Source organism: Vigna unguiculata, chromosome 3, assembly GCF_037176805.1.
Source record: "Vigna unguiculata cultivar grain cowpea cultivar isolate G323 ecotype 2 chromosome 3, ASM3717680v1, whole genome shotgun sequence".
Lineage (NCBI taxonomy): Eukaryota > Viridiplantae > Streptophyta > Magnoliopsida > Fabales > Fabaceae > Vigna > Vigna unguiculata.
In genome coordinates this window covers 63,138,140-63,159,759 of record NC_140794.1, presented here as the reverse complement: position 1 = coordinate 63,159,759, position 21,620 = coordinate 63,138,140, and the positions used below count along the sequence as shown (strand labels likewise).

Here is a 21,620-nt window from a genome sequence, read left to right as displayed (position 1 = left end):
TTGTTTTCCTACTAGAAGTTTCGTTTCTTGCTTTTTTTCTTTTCTTTTAAACGTGTGTAGGTGTATTTCATCTTTCAAAATGATCCCCAATCTCCGCGTATCCTAACCTTATCTCTGCTACCTATTCATTCATGAACGTGGATGTGTCCCTCTTCATTAATTTGTCTATTTGTCGACTTGTATTTTTCTTTTTTCCATTTTTTTTTTTTTGCGATAGTGGCTAAAGTCGCCCCAATTTTTCATAGCTTTTTATGGTAGTATTTGAAGCAGTAATCTTTCATACGTGTCTTGACGAGGGATATGGTGTGTATGGTAGAAATTGATTTCAAATTATCAATAACTCTTCAGTTTGAATTCTTGGTAAAAAGCTAGTCAAATAGTCATAATCATTCATTTAATGAACCATTTTCTTTTAAGGTAGTGAATAAATGTTTAAATTGAATACTTAATTTCTTACCATACCTGAGGTGTTTCCTGAGATATTTATAGAGATAAAAAAGATAGGTTGTGACATTATTAAACTAGTTTCTCATTTTCCTTTTTTTATTTTATTTCTGTTTTAATAATGATAATGTTGTGGAGAAGTGGTGTAGAAATTGAAGTTGGCTTGATATAAATAGATCCACCCCCTGCTCTACATATATGTAATAGAAGGAGAGAAAACATTTCAACTTTAGGTTGCATCTGAAAAAAATGGGTAGTCTAGCGAGTCATCTTCCTCTAATTATTATGATAGGTCTGCAAGTTCATTATGCAGCACTTGCCATCTTCACCAGAGCAGCCCTGTTAGATGGGTTGAGTACGACAATCTTTGTAGTGTACCGGCAAGGCATAGCCACTTTGTCTTTGGCCCCTATGTTTTTCTCTTCTAAGAGGTAACACTTAAACCACCTCTCTCTCTCTTTTTAGGTTACTCTTATCATTTTTTTCACTAACTCATCATCATATACATGCTTGCTTTTGAGAACAGGAGACAATCGGTAAAAAGTTGTTTGGGATTCAGGAGCGTCTTTTTGATGTTCGTCACCGCTCTTGTTGGGTACACTTTTCTGAAACCTCTTCTAACGTCCTCTGCTTTCTATACCAAAAAATAAAAACGATTACAAGACTTACCCCAAGATTTTTTATTTTTTTTTTTCCTTTGCAGAGTCACGGCAAACCAGAATGCGTATTTCAGAGGTTTATATTATTCATCTTCTACTGCAGCTACAGCAATGAGTAATCTGATACCTGCTTTAACGTTTGTAATTGCAGCAATTGCGGGGTATTGGCTCTAAGAATATACATGAACTCTAACTATACACGTACGACAGAAAATAAAAATTAAATCAGAATTACTTAAACTAAAATACAATATAACTAATTAATAATATGGAAGACGAAAAATCATATATTGTGTTGCTGATACGTGTTTTCTTAAAATGAATGAGTCAGATTTGAGAAACTTGAACTACGAAGCTTGAGAAGCATGGCGAAGGTATTAGGGACCATTTGTTGTGTTGGTGGAGCCTTAACCATGGCCTTGGTCAAAGGACATAAACTCTTACACACGGAGTTTCTTCCTTCTATACATCTCACTGGAAGTAGTGAAGGTGACGATTGGCTTCTCGGTTGTCTATTGCTTTTAGCAAGCAGTGTTTTCTGGTCTTGTTGGATGATTCTACAGGTAAATACAAACCCATATATTACTGTAGATCTATGTTTTTCTTATTTGTCACTAGTTTTCATCATATAATTATGTATCATATTTCTAACTTTTCTTCACTTATTTTTTTCCCGACTTCCATTGATGCACCCCTAGAGAAAAGTTAAAAGGTCTTAAATTAACACATGCTTATAATTCTGATTAATCTAAAATTACATGTATTTAAAATCGTTAACATAGAGAAGATAATTAGTTATACGTGTAATAGAAAAATTAGCAACAACTGAGCGACCAAATAATTGTCTCCAAGAAACATAGTACAAGTTTAACATTTTCCACAAAAAGCAGAATATTCTAGGATGATTCCTTTCTCCATCAGTGGAGATCTGACAAAACTTCAACTAACAATCAGGTACCAATCTCTTCGTCCTGCCCAGACCATTTATTATCAACCTTTTGGATGTGTCTCTTTTCAACTGTACAGTCAGCGCTATTTGCCCTACTCTCGGAGCCCGATCTTAAAGCATGGATTTTGAATTCACCTTTGCAGATTTCATGTTCTTTATACGCAGTAAGTTATTCCACTCCACTCAGTAAAAGTTGAATTAGTAATTATTTCTTGTGAGTACAACACTGTGCCTAGTTGAAAATTGCATCATCATTATTATTATTATATGAAATAGGGAATCGGAATAGCGGTTAGCTTCTTCATTCAGTCCTGGTGCATCTCAGAAAGAGGTCCTCTATACTGTGCAATGTTCAACCCCTTAGCAACAGTGATCACTGCTTTCATAAGTGCAACATTCTTACAAGAAGAATTATACATCGGAAGGTAATAAATACACTATTATTTTTCTTGTTCATGAACAAATTATAGCTCAAACATTAGTATATGAACTGTTTGATCATATGCTTGATTCATTTTTCAGTTTGGTCGGGGCTGTTGGAGTTATTGCTGGTTTGTATATTGTGCTTTGGGGTAAAGCTAAAGAGTTTTCTGAGATTAAACAAGCGGCACCACAACCAAACTTGCAAGATGATGAGATAAGTAGTAGGATAGATTTGGAACAACCCCTTCTATCAGATAAAGCTGAACATGTAACAGAGACGGATACCAAGGTGTAGTAACCATGATCACTAAATCAATAGAAGTTTTGGTGAAATTTTGATCATTTCACAATTGAAGAAACGGAAAACATGAACAAGTGGCAGCTTAAACAAACTTGACCTCATTTCTTTCACCAAAATTTCCAACGATGACAGTGTGAAAATAAATTCAGTTCATGGCCCTGATTAATGGTAATTATGTAAAAGTGATAATATGTCTTAGGAGAAAATATCAAAGCTATCTTCCTTCCGATTTTGCTAGCAAATTAGGGGTGTTTTGCTTTTCATTTTATTTTAGTACAGAGTTATCCTCATGTGTTGTATTTTATTTTCTTTATATTGTGAACCTTGTATTTGTTTAAAATTTAAATAATTATTCTATATAAGTAAATAAATAATTGTTCAGTAAAAGGTTACATAAAATCGGGTTAACTATGTGTGAAGTTTCACAAATCTTCATTGAAGAAGATTTTCTAACATCATAGATAATAGATAACATAACACATTTAAGATATTGATAAACAGATGATTTTTATTATGGTTTAATTTTATTAATATTCTAGAAAGAAAATCATTTAATTAAGAGATTTGAAATAAATAAAAATCCCGTGGAAAGGAATGCATGAATAAGTAAAATTAATATTGGTAGAAAAGCTTCAACTCGAGTTCAAATTTCTTTATGGGTTGTTGGTGTTAATTTTGTAAAGTTTTTATATATTAAAATTAGGATATTTTAAAAATAAGAGTAGATATAATTAATACTAAAAACTTATTACAGAATTTTGTTTTTTTAACATCTCTACTTCAAATGATTGTGCAATGTCTATTCAAAATATAAAAGCTTGTTTAAAACTTAAATACTTTATATATTTTTGTATTTTGGAATTAGTTTTAATAAAAAAAATTAATGAACTAAGTACCAAAATATTAAAATATCTTTTATTAATATCGTATCATTTTATTTTGTTACGATGTAGTCCTTACTTTTAGTTTTCATCTCTAAATTGTCAATCAACTAGTATATATATTTTTTAACTCTTTTAAAACTATTTTGTTAACCGGTTCTAAAAGAGAAAGAATCAATATGGATAACAAATCGAAGGCTATAAAGAGAATAAATAAGTTCATTGATTAAATAAATAAGATATATAGAAATAATCCTACAAGAAAATATTTTATTAATAACTAATTTTTAATAACCAATTGGTAGTAATTATAGGGACTAAAAATATCAATTTAAAAAATATAAATTATTGGTTACTAAAATAATTATTATTATGAATAAAAATTTATAATTGGTATCTAAATTGATTTCTAAATTTTACTACTAGGGTTTTAATTAGGGATGTCAACGAAGCGAGTATGCTATGGTATGGGTAGTAGTCCCCCGTATCCTACCCTCCGGATAAATATCCTCCTGGTATCCATATTTATATCTGTGCGGAAATTTGTTATATGGGTATCCGTTATGCGAGTACCTACATATTTTTTTTAAAATCCACGGATATCCACAACTATCTATAAAAAGAAAAATTTAATATTTAACAACAAATTTTAACTATAAATTCAAATAAAAATACAATGCATAACATTTATAAACTTCAAACAAAGTGCGAATAACCCATTTAAATAATGTTGAATGATAATTTACAAATAAATAGAGATTTTTTAAAGCCAATTGATAAAAAATAACTCATTCAAAATCAATGTGTTAATATTTTAATCATTTTTTAAAATTTTAATTAGAGTATAGCGAGTACGGATACTATGATATCCATACCCGTCCCGTTAACATACGGGTATAAAAAATACTAGTACTCGTTACCCGCGGGTATCCATTTTTAATATTCATTTTCTACCTGCTGCGGGTTTTATACGCGATACCCCGCGGGTACGGAATTTTTTTATATCCCTAGTTTTAGTTGTCAATGGAAATTGGTCATTAAACATTAGCCACTAATTGGCCACTATATAATTAGATACTAATTTAGAAATCAATTCCTATGATAGTAGATGATGTTTAGTGACCAATTTTCATTGGTAGCTAAAACCTTAGTAGCTAATTTAGAAATCAAATTAGAGACCAATTATAATTTTTTATTCATAATAGTGATTATTTTAGAAATCAACAACTTTCTACTTTGTAAATTGATATATAAATTGGTCATTATAGTAACTAACCACCTTTGGTCCTTGTAATTTGTTACTAATAAGACATTTTCTTCCGGTGTAGTTTGGTTGATATAAAAATATAGAGATTATTTCCTTTACTAACAAATATTGACAATTCCCATTGTTAATAAAAAAAATAAAATAATAAAATTAGAGATGTTAGGACATAAATAAACATTCGATTCGATTTTCTATATGATGATAAAAATCAGATGGTAGACCCCTTACATCAAAATAAAAAATATTTTTAATAAATACTTAATTAAAAATATTTATTATTCAAAAAAGGAAGAAAAAAGAATTCAAATATAAAAATGGAGTTTTACTAATGAATAAATAAATTAATCAACATACAATTATTTCTGTTATTTAATCAATCATTTTAAATTTAAATACTATACATAAATGTTTTAAAAACATAAATAAAAAATGCCATTCATAGTAATTCATAATAATAAATACTTATACAAATATATAATATGATTTTCTCATGTATATATTATTTACAAAATAACTCTTTAGAATAACTATTTCTTTTACACCGAAGATACAGACACATAATTACTATTAATTTTCTTCAAACTGCTTCATCTGGTGTTTTGAAGTTTAAAATTTCTGTTATAATTTTTTACATTAAAAAGATCTCAAATAATTGAAAGACAACAGTATATTTAAATTACTTTTAAATGTATATGAAATTAGGTGTATCTTCACATATTAGTGATTCTCTTTAGATAATTATAACACTTTGTTTATTTGAAAATTTCTTCCAATTCTTTAATTTTTTATTAGTTATTATATGACCAAAACATTCAATTGTTTTAGTTAACCTATTAAAAGAAACATATAAATTCGTTAATGTTATAAGGTGTCATTATCTCTCAATAAGATTATAAAGGCATGAGTCAGTTTTAAAATTTAATCATAATGCACTGATGAGATAATTTCCTTTACTGACTTTTATTAGTGAGTATAGTCTTTTTTTATCATAACTTTTTTTACCGTTATTTTTATCCCCACATTTATTTTTATCGTCAACACTTTTGTTATTATTATTTTTTTCATTATTTACTCATTGTATCACTAACATTCTATTTATCATCAGTAGGCTTAAATTCTATTTTGATATCTGTTCTGGTTCTTCTAATTCAATTTGGTCTTTTTATTTTTTGTGTTTTTAATTAGGTCCATATTTTATTAAATTGTGTTGAATTTGTTAATTTGTTATGACATTTAAATTGATAACTATGGAGTGATACTGTTCCTATTATGTTGACAATTTTGATTATAATTGTTTGTGTTTTGTTTAAATAAATTCCTATTTTACTTAAATTTTGTCAATTTAGTCACATTTTCAACTTTGTTATCATCAACCTCCACTTCATTATGACCCTCAACTTCCACTTTATCATGACTCTCAATTTCCACTCCTTAATCACCCTCACCCTTCATTTCATGATCCTTATCCTTTATTTCATAACCTTTAAACTCCACTACATCTTGTCCCTCACCCTCCATTTCATGTCTCTCAAACTTCACTTCATCATGTCCCTCATGTCATTTATCTTCATCCATGAGGAACATGATGAAAGGAAGTTTGAGGGTGATAAAGAGTAGATGGTGCAAGACATGATGAAATAAAGTTTGAGGGTCATAATAAAGTGGATAATGAACGACATGATGAAGTGAAGTTTGAGAGGGTCATGAAATGGAGAGTGACGATATTGAAAGAGTGGATGATAAAAGTCATGATAAGATAGAGATTGAGGATAATGAAGTGAGGATGAGACTAAATTTAATTAAAATAGAGAATTATTAAAACAAAACACAAAGGTCATAATTATAACAATTAACATAATGTAACATAATTGTCTTTATATGTAACATAATAACAGTGCCGTCCACTCTTTATATCGTTATCTTATATGGAAGTATAAGAATACTTCGTAACAGAAATGAAAACAAAAAATAAACACACACATATGTAAGTGTGATAACATTGAATGCACTATGGTAAAATAATAAATAAAAATGATATGTAGTGAGATACTTAGAACAGATGAAAATCAGTTCATAACAATCACTGCATACTCCATACATAAATAGATTTTTAATTTAATTAGTAGTTTCAAATTTAAATTGGTTAAAAAAATCGTTGTGATCTTATTAATTCATGATTGTAATTCTTTTAAGACTCTAAGAAAAAGAGAAATGACACTTTTTTTACACACAGGAATTGACACTTGAGACAAGTTCTGTGAGACCAATGTATCTATCCTCATTTCAAGGATGAATGCATTTCATGCTTGGTCTATCAATTATGACAAGGTGGAGATAATAGAATAATACAAAGAAAATAAAAATAATGTTCTTCTTTCAATTTACTGCGTTTAAATATGATAAAACTTCTGTTGAAACACCCTGATCAGATATCTTTAAAGTGGTCGGCAAAATTCTTTAACAAAATTAATGATTACATATGATAATGTTTTATATACATATACATGTATATAATAATATGATCAATAAAATGAAGTCTCTTAACTTTTCTTCACCTTTCACAATTCCTTAACTTAGTGCTTTAAAAAAAGATTTTGAAAAATAAAATAAAATAAAGATATCATATTAATAATAAATAATTTACTTAAGTTTGAAGTCTTTCCGATATTAATTTGATCTATTAAATGTTTTAAATATACTACATATTCAGAATTTGTATGTATTTCAATTGAGTTTTTATTATTTTTTTGATTAACTGACATATATGTTATCTTGTCTGGTATTTTACTTTTTTATTGTATTTATGAGTTAAAAAATGTAAAATTTTGTGTTTTTAAATTAACTATAATATTAACTTATATTAAGCATAAAATCTCATTTTTAACATTTGGAGATAAGAAAATAAAAGAACAATAATGTTACCAAATAATAAAAAATTAAACAGCCTGAACTTGATTGAAAAATTTAAAGACCCAACAACCTATAATTTTAAGGTTTTATGGTTAAAGGTGATATCTGTTTCTTACATAATTTGTTTATAGTTTCTTATGGTACTAAATATTTTTTATGTCCCATCTTATTAAGAATTCAATAAACGGTGAACTTGAATGATTTTTTATAAGTAATTTTGTTGTTGCTTTTTTTTTATAATTTTTTACTTTATTATGTTATTATTTGTTTTAACATTAAGATAACATTTTTAGAATTAATTTCAAATAAAATCATGGTAGACATAATATTCTTTGAGATCTTATTTATATTAACAGTCTAAAACTCATCAATAATTTATCATCACATAAAAAATTATTAAAAATTATTAAAAGATAAAATAGAATAGAAGAGTTAATTATGCATTCAAAATATTGTTTGTTTTTGAAGTTTCAAGTTTCTGTTATAATTTTTTACCCTAAAAAATATCTTGAATAATTGAAAGAGAAAATTAATTTAAATTACTTTTAACTTCAAATGTAATATGAAACTGCTAGATATATAGAAAAGGTGACATATTTAGATGATTATCTCTAGATAACTATAATGCTTTGTTTATTTGAAGTTTTCTCAATATTTTTTTTATGATTTTTTATTAGTTATTACATGACCAAATATTCCATTTTTTTTACTTAATATATTAAAATAAATTCATATGTTATTAGGTGTGTCATTATCTGTTAAGAAGAATATAAAGGCATAATTAAGGATGTAGTGAGATATTCAGAACAGAGGAAAATCAATTCACAACAGTCACTCGTATACCCCATACATAAATAGATCTTTAATTTAATTAGTAGTTTCAAATTGAAGTTCTAAATATACAAATGGGCTCAAAACTCATTATAATCTTATTAATTCATTGTAACTCATTTAAGAGTCTAAAAAAAAAAACAGAAATGACACACTTTTCTGACACAGAAGAAATGACACTTTTTTGACAAATTATGTCAGACTAATGTATCTATCCTCATTTCAAGGATAAATGCATCTCTTGTTTGGGCTATCAATTATGACAAGGTGGAAATAATATAAGAATGAAAAGAAAATTAAAATGACTAATGTATCATTTTCTTTCTTTCAATTTACTGCATTTTAATATAAAACTTCTGTTAAAAAACAATGAACATATATATTTAAAGTGGTCAGAAAAATTCTTTAACAAAACTAATTATTACATATAAAATGTTTTATATACATTTATATACTAATATGATTAATCAAATGAAGTCTTTTATTTTTCTCAGCTTGCACAAATTCCTTAACGTAGTGCTTTTAAAAGGATTTTAAAATAAAAATAATAAAACAAAGGTATCATATTACATAATAAATAATGTACTTAGTTAAATTTTAAGTTCCTAAAAATAAAATTTGAGTATTTGCTTTTTTTTTAATCTTGTAATCTTATCTCAGTTGTTTTATTTTTTATTGTATTTACATGTTAAAAAAATGTGAAATTTTATATTTTTACCTTGACTATTATATTAATTTTTTATAACAAAATATTTTTTTTAACACGTGGAGATAAGAAAGTAAAATAACATTTCCGTTACTCAAATAATGTCAAATTTAAATAACAAGAAAACAATCGAAAAATATAAAAGGTTTTAGAATTTTTTTTAATATGATTCAATTTTAAATCAATAAAAGTTAAATATTATTTGTTATTAAATAAAAATTTACTCAGATACTAAAGATTTGATAAAAGGTAAGCTGTTCGGAGTGACTGACCGTATAACCACATAACCATAACTAAAAAGGGTCACCAAAGTGATTGACTGCATAACCATAAACCATATATATGTGAAAAAATATAACCTAATAGTGGTATCAGAGTCGATGTTTCAGAGTGACTGACCGCATAACCATATCCAAAAAGGGGTCACTCATGCACCTAAAGGAAAATATATCATATGAAAAAAAAAAAAACAACAACAAGGGACTCACCCTTGATGGGAGATTGTTGAAAATAGTCCAAGTGTGAGTCAAAGTCCCACATTGGATAAAATAGACAAAGTTAAACACTATATAACAATAAAGATCCATGACAATATTGCTTTCAGATTTTGGGATTAAAGTGGTGTCAAAGGTCTTATATGTGTAAGCAGTGGTGGAACTTGGACCAAAAATTTAGAGGTGCCAATTTATATTTTTTATATATAATTTATTAATTAAAAAAATTATTTTTTTACTTAAACTATTCTCATACCGCAATTCACATTTCTCAATTTTTAATTTTTCTAATAGATTGAATTCATGCAAAATAAGTATTCTAATTTCTAGTCCAATTCAAGATTATTCAACTAATTTATTATATGAAGTGGAAAATATAAAATTCCAATATTTTATAATGTAGGTAATACTAATTTGGGAATATATAATTAGGGTTCATGCCAATTTCATAAAAAAAATTCTAAAATCAAATTAGTTTTCATACTAGGGAAAGCTTAATTTAGAAGAAATATAATAATGAGATAATCATAAATCTAACATACATAAATTATACTAAAATACTGATTAGGAGATCTTGTGAGTATAACTTATTCAATCTCGTTTTCTCAATCTCTCTTTCTTTATTTTTATATTTTATTAATGGTTTGCTCTAAAAAAAATTTACAATCAGATACAAAACCTTAATCGCTTTATTAACTAAGGTTTATAAAATTAGTTTTTATTTTTATTTTTTAAAAATATATACATAACTTAATACATAAATATATATATATATATATATATATATATATATATAACTTAATAAAAATAATATATAAATATATAAATTTAAATTAAAAAAATATATAAATATATATACAAAATTTAAAATTAAAAACCTAGGGGGAGCTAGGGCTCCCCTTGGTCCTAACCTAGGTACGCCCATGTGTATAAGACTAATGTTATAACCATATGGAACTACAATCTCTCAATAACCAATGACTATAACTATAAATCATATATATGAAAAAAATATATAACCCAACAGGTATTTTTTTAGAATACAAAATCAAAAAAGTACTCGATAATCACTAATTTTTCAAAAATTTAGAAACACCAACTCATTCTTGAATGACAATGCTTGAATGGTTTGATATTTAATTATTCTTTTTTTAATTAATAATTTGAGGTTTAAATCATAACTGTATTAACATATTAAATATTTGAAGAAAATTTAATTTTCTACAATAATCTGACCTTATTTAATATAAGTTGTCTTTTGTCCTTAAAAGCTACATGTGGTTCATTAAAAAAGCAGAAATAATGACATTTGACATTTGATGTTAAGAGAATTTTTGTGTGGTACCAATGTATCCACCCTTATTCTAAGGAAATGTACATTTCATCTTGATGTAGAGATGTGCATCTCATTTTGATCATGTGAACCGCAATTATGTTAAGGTGGAAGAAATAAAACAACAAAAAGAGAAAATAAATAAATAAATAAATGTCATAGTCGTAGGTTCGCTGAGATTCTATATTATATTACAAACAATTTATTCATTTTCGAATTTTAAACGGTGTTAAATATATTTTTTTTTATTCGTAATGAAAATAGAAAGTAGTCTCTTTTCAAAATTTTAGTTTAATTTAGTTCTCAAATTTTAGAAATTAGTGGATTTAATCTTTTTAATTAAATTTTGTTAAATTTATTTTATGTTTCAAACATATTTCATAATAATATTTAAATTATTTATACCATTTAACACATTTTCAAGTCAATATTAACTTAGAAATGCGGTTAAAACTTAAAATAAACCTAACAAAAATTAGTTTAAATAATTATATCCTCGTATTTTTAAATATAAGAAATTAAATTAGTTTAAAGTTTGAATTAATTTCAACTTTTTATCGAAAATTAGTTTTCTTATAATTTTGTATTTTTATTAACTTATTTTATCTTTTTTATATCAAGATATAATTTAAAGGTTTATGTTACATTTACAAATAAAATTATAATTTATCACTACATTGTTCACGAACTAATCTCTATAAAAAAAACTTTTATGTGAATTAAAAATTTAACATTTTTATAGAGGATAAAAAATGAGAGAAAATAACGAATAATGTTTTGAATAGAAATAAAAATTTATTAATTTTTTATTTCGTTTAATTTTATTATTTGTATTTCATAATTTTTATTACACAAAAAATAAAAATTTAAAAAAATATAAAATCATGTACGTGATAAATTTTTAAGTGGAATTATATGATCATGATGGTGTGGAAAACCATTATACATCTATTATTGTGATATCTTTTATTAGTTTCCCGATATGAAATTCCTTCCAAATTCTGAAATTAATAAAGGTTGAAGACAATAGGAATGTCCGGAACGGAACAGAATAAGCGTACAAGAATAACAGGTCATTTGTTTGCACTCACAGCCATGTATGTTTTTCGAAGCATATTTTTCGAGATTCAACTTTTGAGCTGCTGGATCATGGATTCTATTCTCCGTGTGAAGACGACATTTGCAAGCTGAATTTAATATGAAAATAAAAAAGTAATTTGTATTAGACTGAATATAAATTTAAACCTATCTCACAAAAAAGATTTTATGATCGGTATTGTTCGAAATAAATAAAAACATAAATGAATGATTGAATTTTATTTTTATGTAATTAATTGTGGGTTAAATATGTTTTTGGTCCCTCAAGTTTGAGCGAAATTTAGGTTTAGTCCCTCATCAAAATTTTTGATCAATTTAGTCATTCATCTTCCAAAATGCGTGAATTTAGTCTTTTAACCAAATTTTGTTAAGTTTATCTGACATTTCAAGCGCATTTCATGATAGTATTTAAATTATTTATACTGTTTGACACATTTTTACTTCAATGTTAACTTAAATACTATCATGAAATGCGCTTGAAACGTCAGATAAACTTAACAAAATTTGGTTAAAAGGACTAAATTCACGCATTTTGAGAGATGAATGACTAAATTGGTCAAAAGTTTTAATGAGGGACTAATTTCAAATTTCACTAAAACTTGAGGGACCAAAAACATATATAACCCATTAATTGTTAATATGTAACTACTTTATAATTTATAATATATATTTGGACACACGTGTACGCAAGTATTCCAAACTCATAATCCAGGTAAAATGAGTACATAAGATTTTGGATACTTTTTGTTATTTTATTTTTTTTATGAGGATGAATGATTTCTTAAATATTTAAAAGCTTTAGAAAAATGTTAAGAATTTATTTAAAAGCTTTAAAGAAAAATGTTAAGAATTGAATTTTAAGTTTAATTTAACCTTACAAAATTAACTTATAAAGTAAGTTTTGCATCCACTTATGTATAATTAAATCACCTTATTATAGTCTATGTGAGATCTCCAGACATTCCTCTCACGTTGAGGCATATATATATATATATATATATATATATATATATATATATATATATATATATATATATATATATATATATATATTATGAAATTGTCTTATCTCTATTTAATGTGAGTTGTTCAACACATTTAAATATATAAATTGTTAGAAAATTTGAGGTCATAATCATGGAGTTGGGACTCCTCACATCAAGTATATAATATTGTAATAAAAATAGTCCAAATATACTTTCAAATTTCATATTGAATTACAACAAATAACCAAATATATTAGAAAATTAGTGTTAAAGAAAAACCTAAAAAAGGAAAAAGAGACATCCACAACCAAAGAAAAGAAGAAAAGGGTAAGAGAGACTCTAATATATTTTTTTCTTTCATATGATAACGAGAATTAAGAATAAAAAATTCTATTTAAAAGAATAAACACATAAATCTTTCACTTAAACATGTTAGGTTAGACTCATTTTGACAACCTTATTCCAAATAAGATTATGTTAGACATTACTATAAATTTGGACATTTCAATTATACTAACATTCTAAAGTCTATCAATCATTTGTCATTGCATGAATTATTATTTTTTGAATAAAAGAAAATGATTATTCGAGAAAAAATATATTATATCAATTTTTTGTCCTCTACTTGACAATCATTGTGAGAACATTTAAGTGACAAGTTATATCATTTTGTAGCCAATATGACATTTAAATAAAGGAGGATCTGAATCAATTATTTCTCCTTCGAGAAAATATTGCTCGAGTAAGAAGATCTAACTAAAACAATACTCCTCCTAAATAAAATAAAATGAATGCTTTAGTTACTGAAATGAATTCTGGTATTATGAATTTGTAGATTTATATATGTGTATGAATAATGTTAACTATACTTATATTTGCTATAATGTGTCATGTGGAAAGTGATAAATAAGAACAGTACATACCTATGTATTAATTGATTTATGCGAGGTACACATTCTAAGTAATAAGAAAATATGAAATATGCATGCCTTACAAATATTTTAAGTCAAATATAATGACAATATTATACGGGTTAGAAACTTATAGTGATTCCTACATTGAAATTTGTCAAATATCCTATGAGTGAGTAAAATTCTGATTTTTAATCAAGCGGTAATCTCTAACGAATTTGTTTAGTACATATTTTTCATGTCATCGAATCTCGAAACTTATGTAATTCAAACAATTTATGAGTGTTCCAAGTGTTGTATTAAAATTAGGTGTGAATGCTTTGAAATATTATTATTATGATAAATTATTGTTAGAAGTGGAAGTCTAATTCAACCCCACAAAATTAACTAGTAAGGTGAGGATTTCCAACACACCCCCTCACACCAACCCGACAAAACCGGCTTGTAAGATGAGGATTGCACTCACTTATAAATATTATGAATTGCCCTTATTCTCTAGTCGATGTGGGACTTCCAACGCCCCCTCACATCGAGGTATATTCATCTCGTGTGTGGGACAAGAAATTAGTGGGTGGTTGAAACCGGCTTGTAAGATGAGGATTGCACTCACTTATATATTATGAATTGACCTTATTCTCTAGTCTTACAACACACCCCCTCACGCCTATTTATTACGTGCGTGAGACAATAAATTAGTGGGTGATCCGTTAGCGGCCCGATAGCGGATGGAACAGAATGTCCAAGAAAGTTCACTAGGATAGACTCTAACCTGCTCTGATATCATGTTAGAAGTGGACTTTAAGCCTAACAACCCCACAAAATCAGCTTGTAATGTGAGGTTGCATCCACTTATATATTATAAATTGGCCTTATTCTCTAGTCGATGTGAAACTTCCAACAATTATGATGTATTAAAATTGTACATAAATGTGTATTATCTATCTTTTGTTATTACACATTTTACTTCGCTATAGAAATATGGTTTTTTTCTAATAAACACATAACTAGTTTCATGTGACCGAAAAAATTCATAATACTATTGGAATGAGGATATGGTTGAGAATTCAAGTGTGGTCTAAATCTCACTACATTAAATAAAAATAAGAAATTTAACTACCATATCCATAAATTTATTGTCTTAAAATTTTATGTTAAAAGTAATGTCAATATCTTATATATGGTTTAAATTCATCTTATTTGTATTATATCTTCTCTAAAAATATCCAACAAAGAAGACGTCTTTCCCTCCGCTGTTTTGCATCACATATAAGTAGCACTAATTTAATAGAAAGAGACAGAGAGAAAAATACAAGATGAGGAAGGATGAAAACATTGTATTGGTAGAGAAATATTATTGTGTTTATACGTAATGGACAAAGAAGGGAATGGAATGAATAGTGTTGTGTGGTTGACTTCACGTGAGGAAAATGAATAATGGACCACCAATACTTAATGGAGTTTCACTCATTACTGTGTGGAAATAATCTCCTAAAAAGATCTCCTTATCCACAACATCTCCAACAACTCAGAATGACACCATTTCACTTTCACCATCAACAACACACACCTTCGACCACGCAAAAAATAATTAAAATTAGGTCCAATCATTTCTTTCATCTCATTTGATGACTTTTTTTTTTTAATTTCATTTTTCTATTTTAAAATTTTCCAATTTTATTTCACCTTTTTCTAAGAATTAATATAGTTTTTTTGCCATCAAATTAATTATAAGAATGTTACGATAATGATGTGCTATATAAACAATGAAGGGTAAAAATGACGTGAACAATAAATGATGACTTCTTAATAAAACAATGACGGCCATGTGTTAATGCAGTAACATCATTACGAGAAGGAATTACATTGCTTATTTTTTTATAAATAAATTAAATAAGAACATTTAAAATAGTGGAACAAAATTAAAAATTATTATAAATAAGAATTGAAAAGATCTCAAACCTTAAAATTAGAAGAAAAAAGAAGACAGAATGTTCAGAAAAAAACAAAAAAAAAAAAAGATGTGAACCCTCTATCCAAGCTAAACTTGTAAAATTGAAACTAAGAGGTTAAGCTGATAACACTTGAAACTCAAGGTGAATTTCTTAACTGCAACGACACTTCATTTGCTTACAAATTTTACACTAAAGATACGGATATGCTGCATTGCCCATAATTTATAAGACTTTTGAAATACGGGTCCGTTGCTCAGGCCGGCCCTGAGCCCAGTCCAAAAGGAGGTCGGCCCAAGGCCAAGGCTGGAAGGACTGTAAATATGGAAATTAATTCCTGCACCCCAAAAATTTCTAATCTGCACCCCTCATATGTGTGAAAAGTCATAAATAGTCTTATGGTTTTCAAATTTAACCCTGATCCGGAGTTACCTTTCGGGAAACATAATCCAAGAATATACTTTTCAGAAAAACATTCTCTACCAATTCCGGAATACTCTTTCAATGCTTTCAAAATGATATTTTCCTATTGTAAAATTACTCTTGGAAACATGAATCCAAAATTCACTTTCCACCTTTTCACCAATTCTGGATTACTTGTTCCAGAAATATACTTCTGTACTCCATTATTTTAGGGTTTAACTACATTATTTCAGCCAACACAACTAAACAATCAACATTTCAGCCAACGTTTGTCAGATTAATCTCTCCACGTTAAAGCATACACAAACCACCATCTCCCTTAGTTTCAAATAAAACTCGCATGGACGAAACTGAAATTCGAAAAAAAAGGAGGGATGGAGGTAGAAATTGATGGGGGTGGAGGAAGCAATTGCCTGTAAATAATATGTATATAATAAATTCATCGTAGCATTTTTTTTATCTGTACCATGGTATCAATTCATCATAGAAAACATTTGTCATATTCGTGTGACTAAAGTTTTAAAAGGACAACAATCCTAAAATTTATTAATTAATTTACACCATGTTTTTATAAATTTTTATTCAACCATTAATCACTTTTTATTAGTTTTTATTTAAGTGAAACTAATGACATAAGCTTTCCATCTTGCGCGGTAAAAGAATCAAATTGATGCTCTAAAATAAAATATATTACAATTTTTAGAGATGTCAAAACAGATAACTCGATTCGACCCAGCTCGATCCATCATGGATTGATCACTTAGTAAGCAAACCCAATCCGACTAACTTCTTGGTGAGCTAAAAAAATTGAACTCGGTTCGAGCCACCACAGGTTGGTGGATTAAATGGGTTGGCTCACGGACTCAATTAAATAAAATACAATTTTTTTTATTTTTTGTTCAATCAAAGTTAAATTATAATTCTAATTAAAATCTAAATAAAATTTAATACATATCAAATACAAACTAAAATCACAAAAATACACATTATTCATGTGTTGACTAATAAAAACAACCTAACATTACCCAAATACAAAGACCAACTTCACCAAAAACACTTATATGTGATCCTTTATTTGCGGGTCGGCTCACCAAAAGTTTAACTCGAGTGGGTTAGGTTCTAGGTGAGCCGAGTCAAAAATTAAACCACATTGAAATTTATAAAATTTTTAACTTAACCCGATCCGAGGTGAGCCGAATTGACTCATGGATTTCAACTCATTTTGACGACTCTAAGTATTTTAAAAGAATCAAATTAATTTACATTTAAAAGAACTAGATATTTCTCAAAAGATCAAGGATCAAAATCATAGAAATAAAACAAAGAAGTATACTTTGGCTTTTATAATATGATAAGGCATTAATCAAACTAACCAACAAAACAATTTCACTTGCACGAATTAGATAGACCCATTTCAATTTTTTTTTTAATTTCATGTTAACGATATTCTCCATTTTTAAAATTGAATTCAAATTTCAGAAGATATACATACTTATTGAAAATCATAATTTGTGAAATTTAACCAATTCAATTCATAAAAAAAAAAAAAGTAACTAAAAAATTACACAAATGAGAGATTTCAATATACAATTTAAAATATAGAAAAAATTAATGAACAGAGCTGAATTAAAATTTGCATGTAGGGAATAAAAAGAATTAAACTATAAAAAAAAAAAAAACCTACTTTAAACCATCAATGATGTATAGGGTGAATATTCAGTTGTTGCCACTACATTACGAGATGTTGGAGCAGATGGGAATGCAGTGTCCAAAAGTAATACCTACGTACAGATGTTACTAAGAAATCCGCGCTAAAAACAAAGCTGAGGAATTTACACAATAATCTGTGCTTAAAATAGTATAATCCAGCATATAGAAAGCTCACTAAAAAGTAAAAAAACCAGCATATAAACCAGACTGCCTAGGAAATTCATGAACAGGGTAATAGAATAGTAGTAAGTGAATAATGAAATGAACCTAACTAATATCTCTTCCAATTGTCCTGTCTGTTATTCCTGAAAGCACAACACCCTATGGTGTAGACAATAATGAGGAAGATCAGGACTATGATGTTAATAACAGCCACCTTCTTCCAAGCAGTCTTCACGTTATGCAGTAACCCAGCTTTGCATGATTGGCAATTGAAGCACAGAGTGTTGGGATCGTTATCCCAGGCATTACAGTCAGGGTTGTTCAAACTAGCATTTGCGGTCTTTGTCCATGTAGTTGGATTCTCATAGATAAAATTGCACTCATCAGAAGGCTTACAACACCCCGACTGCACAAACCATCCAACAAAGAAATTCAATGAGATATCCATTAACTAAACTCGTTGATGCAAACAATTTAAACAAATAAATCGTGTTCAGTGGATGAGTATAACTATATACATGTCTACAGTATCATAGAAGAATCTCTCATGTTGGAAAATTCTTATATCTTTGAAGACTGGTATTCTGTTTCTCTTTCTCAGGGAAAATTTTGACCAAGAAAGTGGATTCCACTTTTAGATCCAATAGTGGATATGTTCTCTTGTAGCGTTCACACGCTGATGCTACAAGGAACCATAGATTATTTACTGGCAAGAAAAGTGCACATAAAATCATGCAGGATGAAGGGCACTAGGATGTAGAAAGGGAACAACTTTTTAGCTCTCTGTAGGTAGCAGTACAAGCATCAGTCAATTTCTATTTAAAAATGGCACACAAGAATGCCAAAAAGTGCGACAAAAAATACATTGGGAATTAGAAAATAAAGCAAAAGAACACAGCCTTTTCAGATGGAAGCCAATCCCAGTTAAAAAGATCCCCTTTCAAAAAGACACCAACTCGAATACTCTACGAGACTACGACTATAAAATACATATTATCTTATAAATTTGAATTTGATCTGACGAAAGTTCCCTTTTTCCAGAAAACTACTCATATTGAAACTCGCGTTCGAGAGTGTAAGGAGACAAAAAATCTTAAAGGAGGTGGGCCAAAGGGCACACATATTTTAAGTTACTAGTAAAACACAAACTAAACCAAAAGTATGTGGTCTAATAAAGATAAACAGATTTCAAGAAACAAAAGCTACATACAGTTCTTTATTTTATTTTTTTCTCTACGTTTTTGATGTTTTGATATACCCGTTATTTGAATAATTATAATACAATTTAATTACAATTTATCCAAGATTTCACACAAGGAGGTGAAACTATAAGAATTACCATCAGATAAACCTCATCCAAAAGATTATAGGACAGCGAAATTAGGACAATTTCTTTACTTATTTTTTTCATAATAACTAATTAATTAATGAGAAATAATATTTTATCTGTAACTTATGTTCACTTTTTATGGAGGTAGTAAACCCCAATTCCCCAACCAACAGCAAGAAAGAAAAATAAAACACTTAAACAATTAGGAATTAACTTTTTTTTTTTTCAAATTGTGAAGCAGTCACAACTGAAAAACAGGATCTTGATCGAAAACCAGATCTTGCACGAACAAGCTGAAATTTAGGCAACAACCCAGAAAAAGGATCAAGGAAAACAAAAGAAAATTGAGAAGAGGAGAAAAAAACCTGAAGCGCGGAGAGGTTCTCCTTGTATAAGTCATTAACGGTGTCGTTTAGGAACTTTTCGTGGAATTCAGTACAGACTTTCCCAGACTGCAAGCAACTCTTGATCCTGTTCCACGTTTTAGCGTTGTTCACCCTTTTCTGCAACCAATTGGAGTAATCCCCGAGCCTATACTCCTTGTAGCCTCTGTTAGAGACGACCTCACCAGCGCCCTTGTTGGTGACAACGAAGGCAAAGATGGTGAAGGCGAAGAGAATAACGATGAGCAAGAACATCACGAGCAGGTAGAGCCAGAGGAGCCATGTCACGCGACAGCACGCGCCGATGAGGCCGGCGAGTGAAACGATCAGCAGGAAAACACCGATTGCGATCACCGGCTTATCCAGCCACCGATCGCACTCGGTGCTGCCGTGCTTGCTGAGCCAGACTCCGCCCACCACGATCGGGATGGAGAGGAGGAAGGTGAGAAAATTGAGGAGTCCGATAATGTTGTTGCTGAAGCGAACCATGGTGAAGAAAGTGTTTGGGGAATAATGATTGTTGTGTAAGGGAGAATTTGAGAGTGAAGGTGGTGAAGGTTTATTTGTGTGTGGGCGCGTATATATGTGTTTGTGTGCGCGTGATGTGTGTTGTGAGGTGTAACTGTTTGACAATTCGGGATCTTATTTGCACACGCCACGGTTCACGCGATTTCGCCGTTGGAGGAAAAAAAAGGCATTGTGGTTAATTAATTTGGTTAAACGCGTGTTTTTCATTTCTTGAACTAGTACCTTCCTCTTAGTGATTTAATTGGAAAATAAAAAAATAAAAAGAGGAAGTGTATATTTAAGAACTATTGTAAATATTTTTATTTGACAAATTAAATTACCAAACCCTTTTATTATAATTTTATTCCACAGGCTTGGTTGTAATTTTATTTCCTTTTCTCTCTCTTTTTTTTTTCAGGGTTTGACTCGAGTTGTTATTTAATAGAAACGAGTTTATTATTTTATGTACGCGTCTGCAAGTTTTCTTTTCAATTTTACACGGATCCACGTGTTGATAATTATTCATTTCAAGTGACTAAAATACAAATAATCAATTATAATAAATATGCAATTAATGAATTATCTCATTTTGTAAATTGATTGTAGATTATAACTTTTGCCATATTCTATCACCATATATACTTTGTCTTTATTCATTGCCTGAGTAAATATTTTATGAATATTGTAACATGATATGTTGGATATAAGTAATAATAGTATTCATCACAGTTATATGTTGATATGAATGTGGGTTGGAAAAAAAAAAAGTGAATTTTAAGTTGAATCTAATTTTAAAAAGTTATTGGTGACATATGTCGGAGTGTTGCAAGACTAGTTAACCGTGACATGGTGTTGAGAATATTTGTTGGTGTGACTCTTTGATTGCGTGTACAATTAGACTACTTTACAAAATCGTTTTAATAGTACCAAATTGTCATGCATAAATATTTGAGCATCTTGTTA

At 28.3% G+C, this 21,620-nt stretch overlaps 2 protein-coding genes across 2 annotated transcripts; one reads left to right on the top strand and one right to left on the bottom strand.

The window, feature by feature from the left end:
* Window positions 1–626: 626 nt before the first annotated feature.
* Window positions 627–3,066, top strand: UMAMIT33 (nodulin MtN21 /EamA-like transporter family protein). Its single transcript, XM_028066009.2, has 7 exons — window positions 627–875; window positions 971–1,039; window positions 1,148–1,264; window positions 1,435–1,666; window positions 2,058–2,216; window positions 2,329–2,477; window positions 2,575–3,066. The coding sequence occupies exons 1-7, from the start codon at window positions 694–696 to the stop codon at window positions 2,768–2,770; spliced, it is 1,104 nt and encodes a 367-aa protein (XP_027921810.1). The 5' UTR covers window positions 627–693; the 3' UTR covers window positions 2,771–3,066.
* Window positions 3,067–18,246: 15,180 nt separating this feature from the next.
* Window positions 18,247–20,718, bottom strand: LOC114177795 (tetraspanin-8-like). Its single transcript, XM_028063334.2, has 2 exons — window positions 20,133–20,718; window positions 18,247–18,843 (listed from the first exon to the last, which is right to left on the bottom strand). The coding sequence occupies exons 1-2, from the start codon at window positions 20,637–20,639 to the stop codon at window positions 18,547–18,549; spliced, it is 804 nt and encodes a 267-aa protein (XP_027919135.1). The 5' UTR covers window positions 20,640–20,718; the 3' UTR covers window positions 18,247–18,546.
* Between the last annotated feature and the right edge of the window lie 902 nt (window positions 20,719–21,620).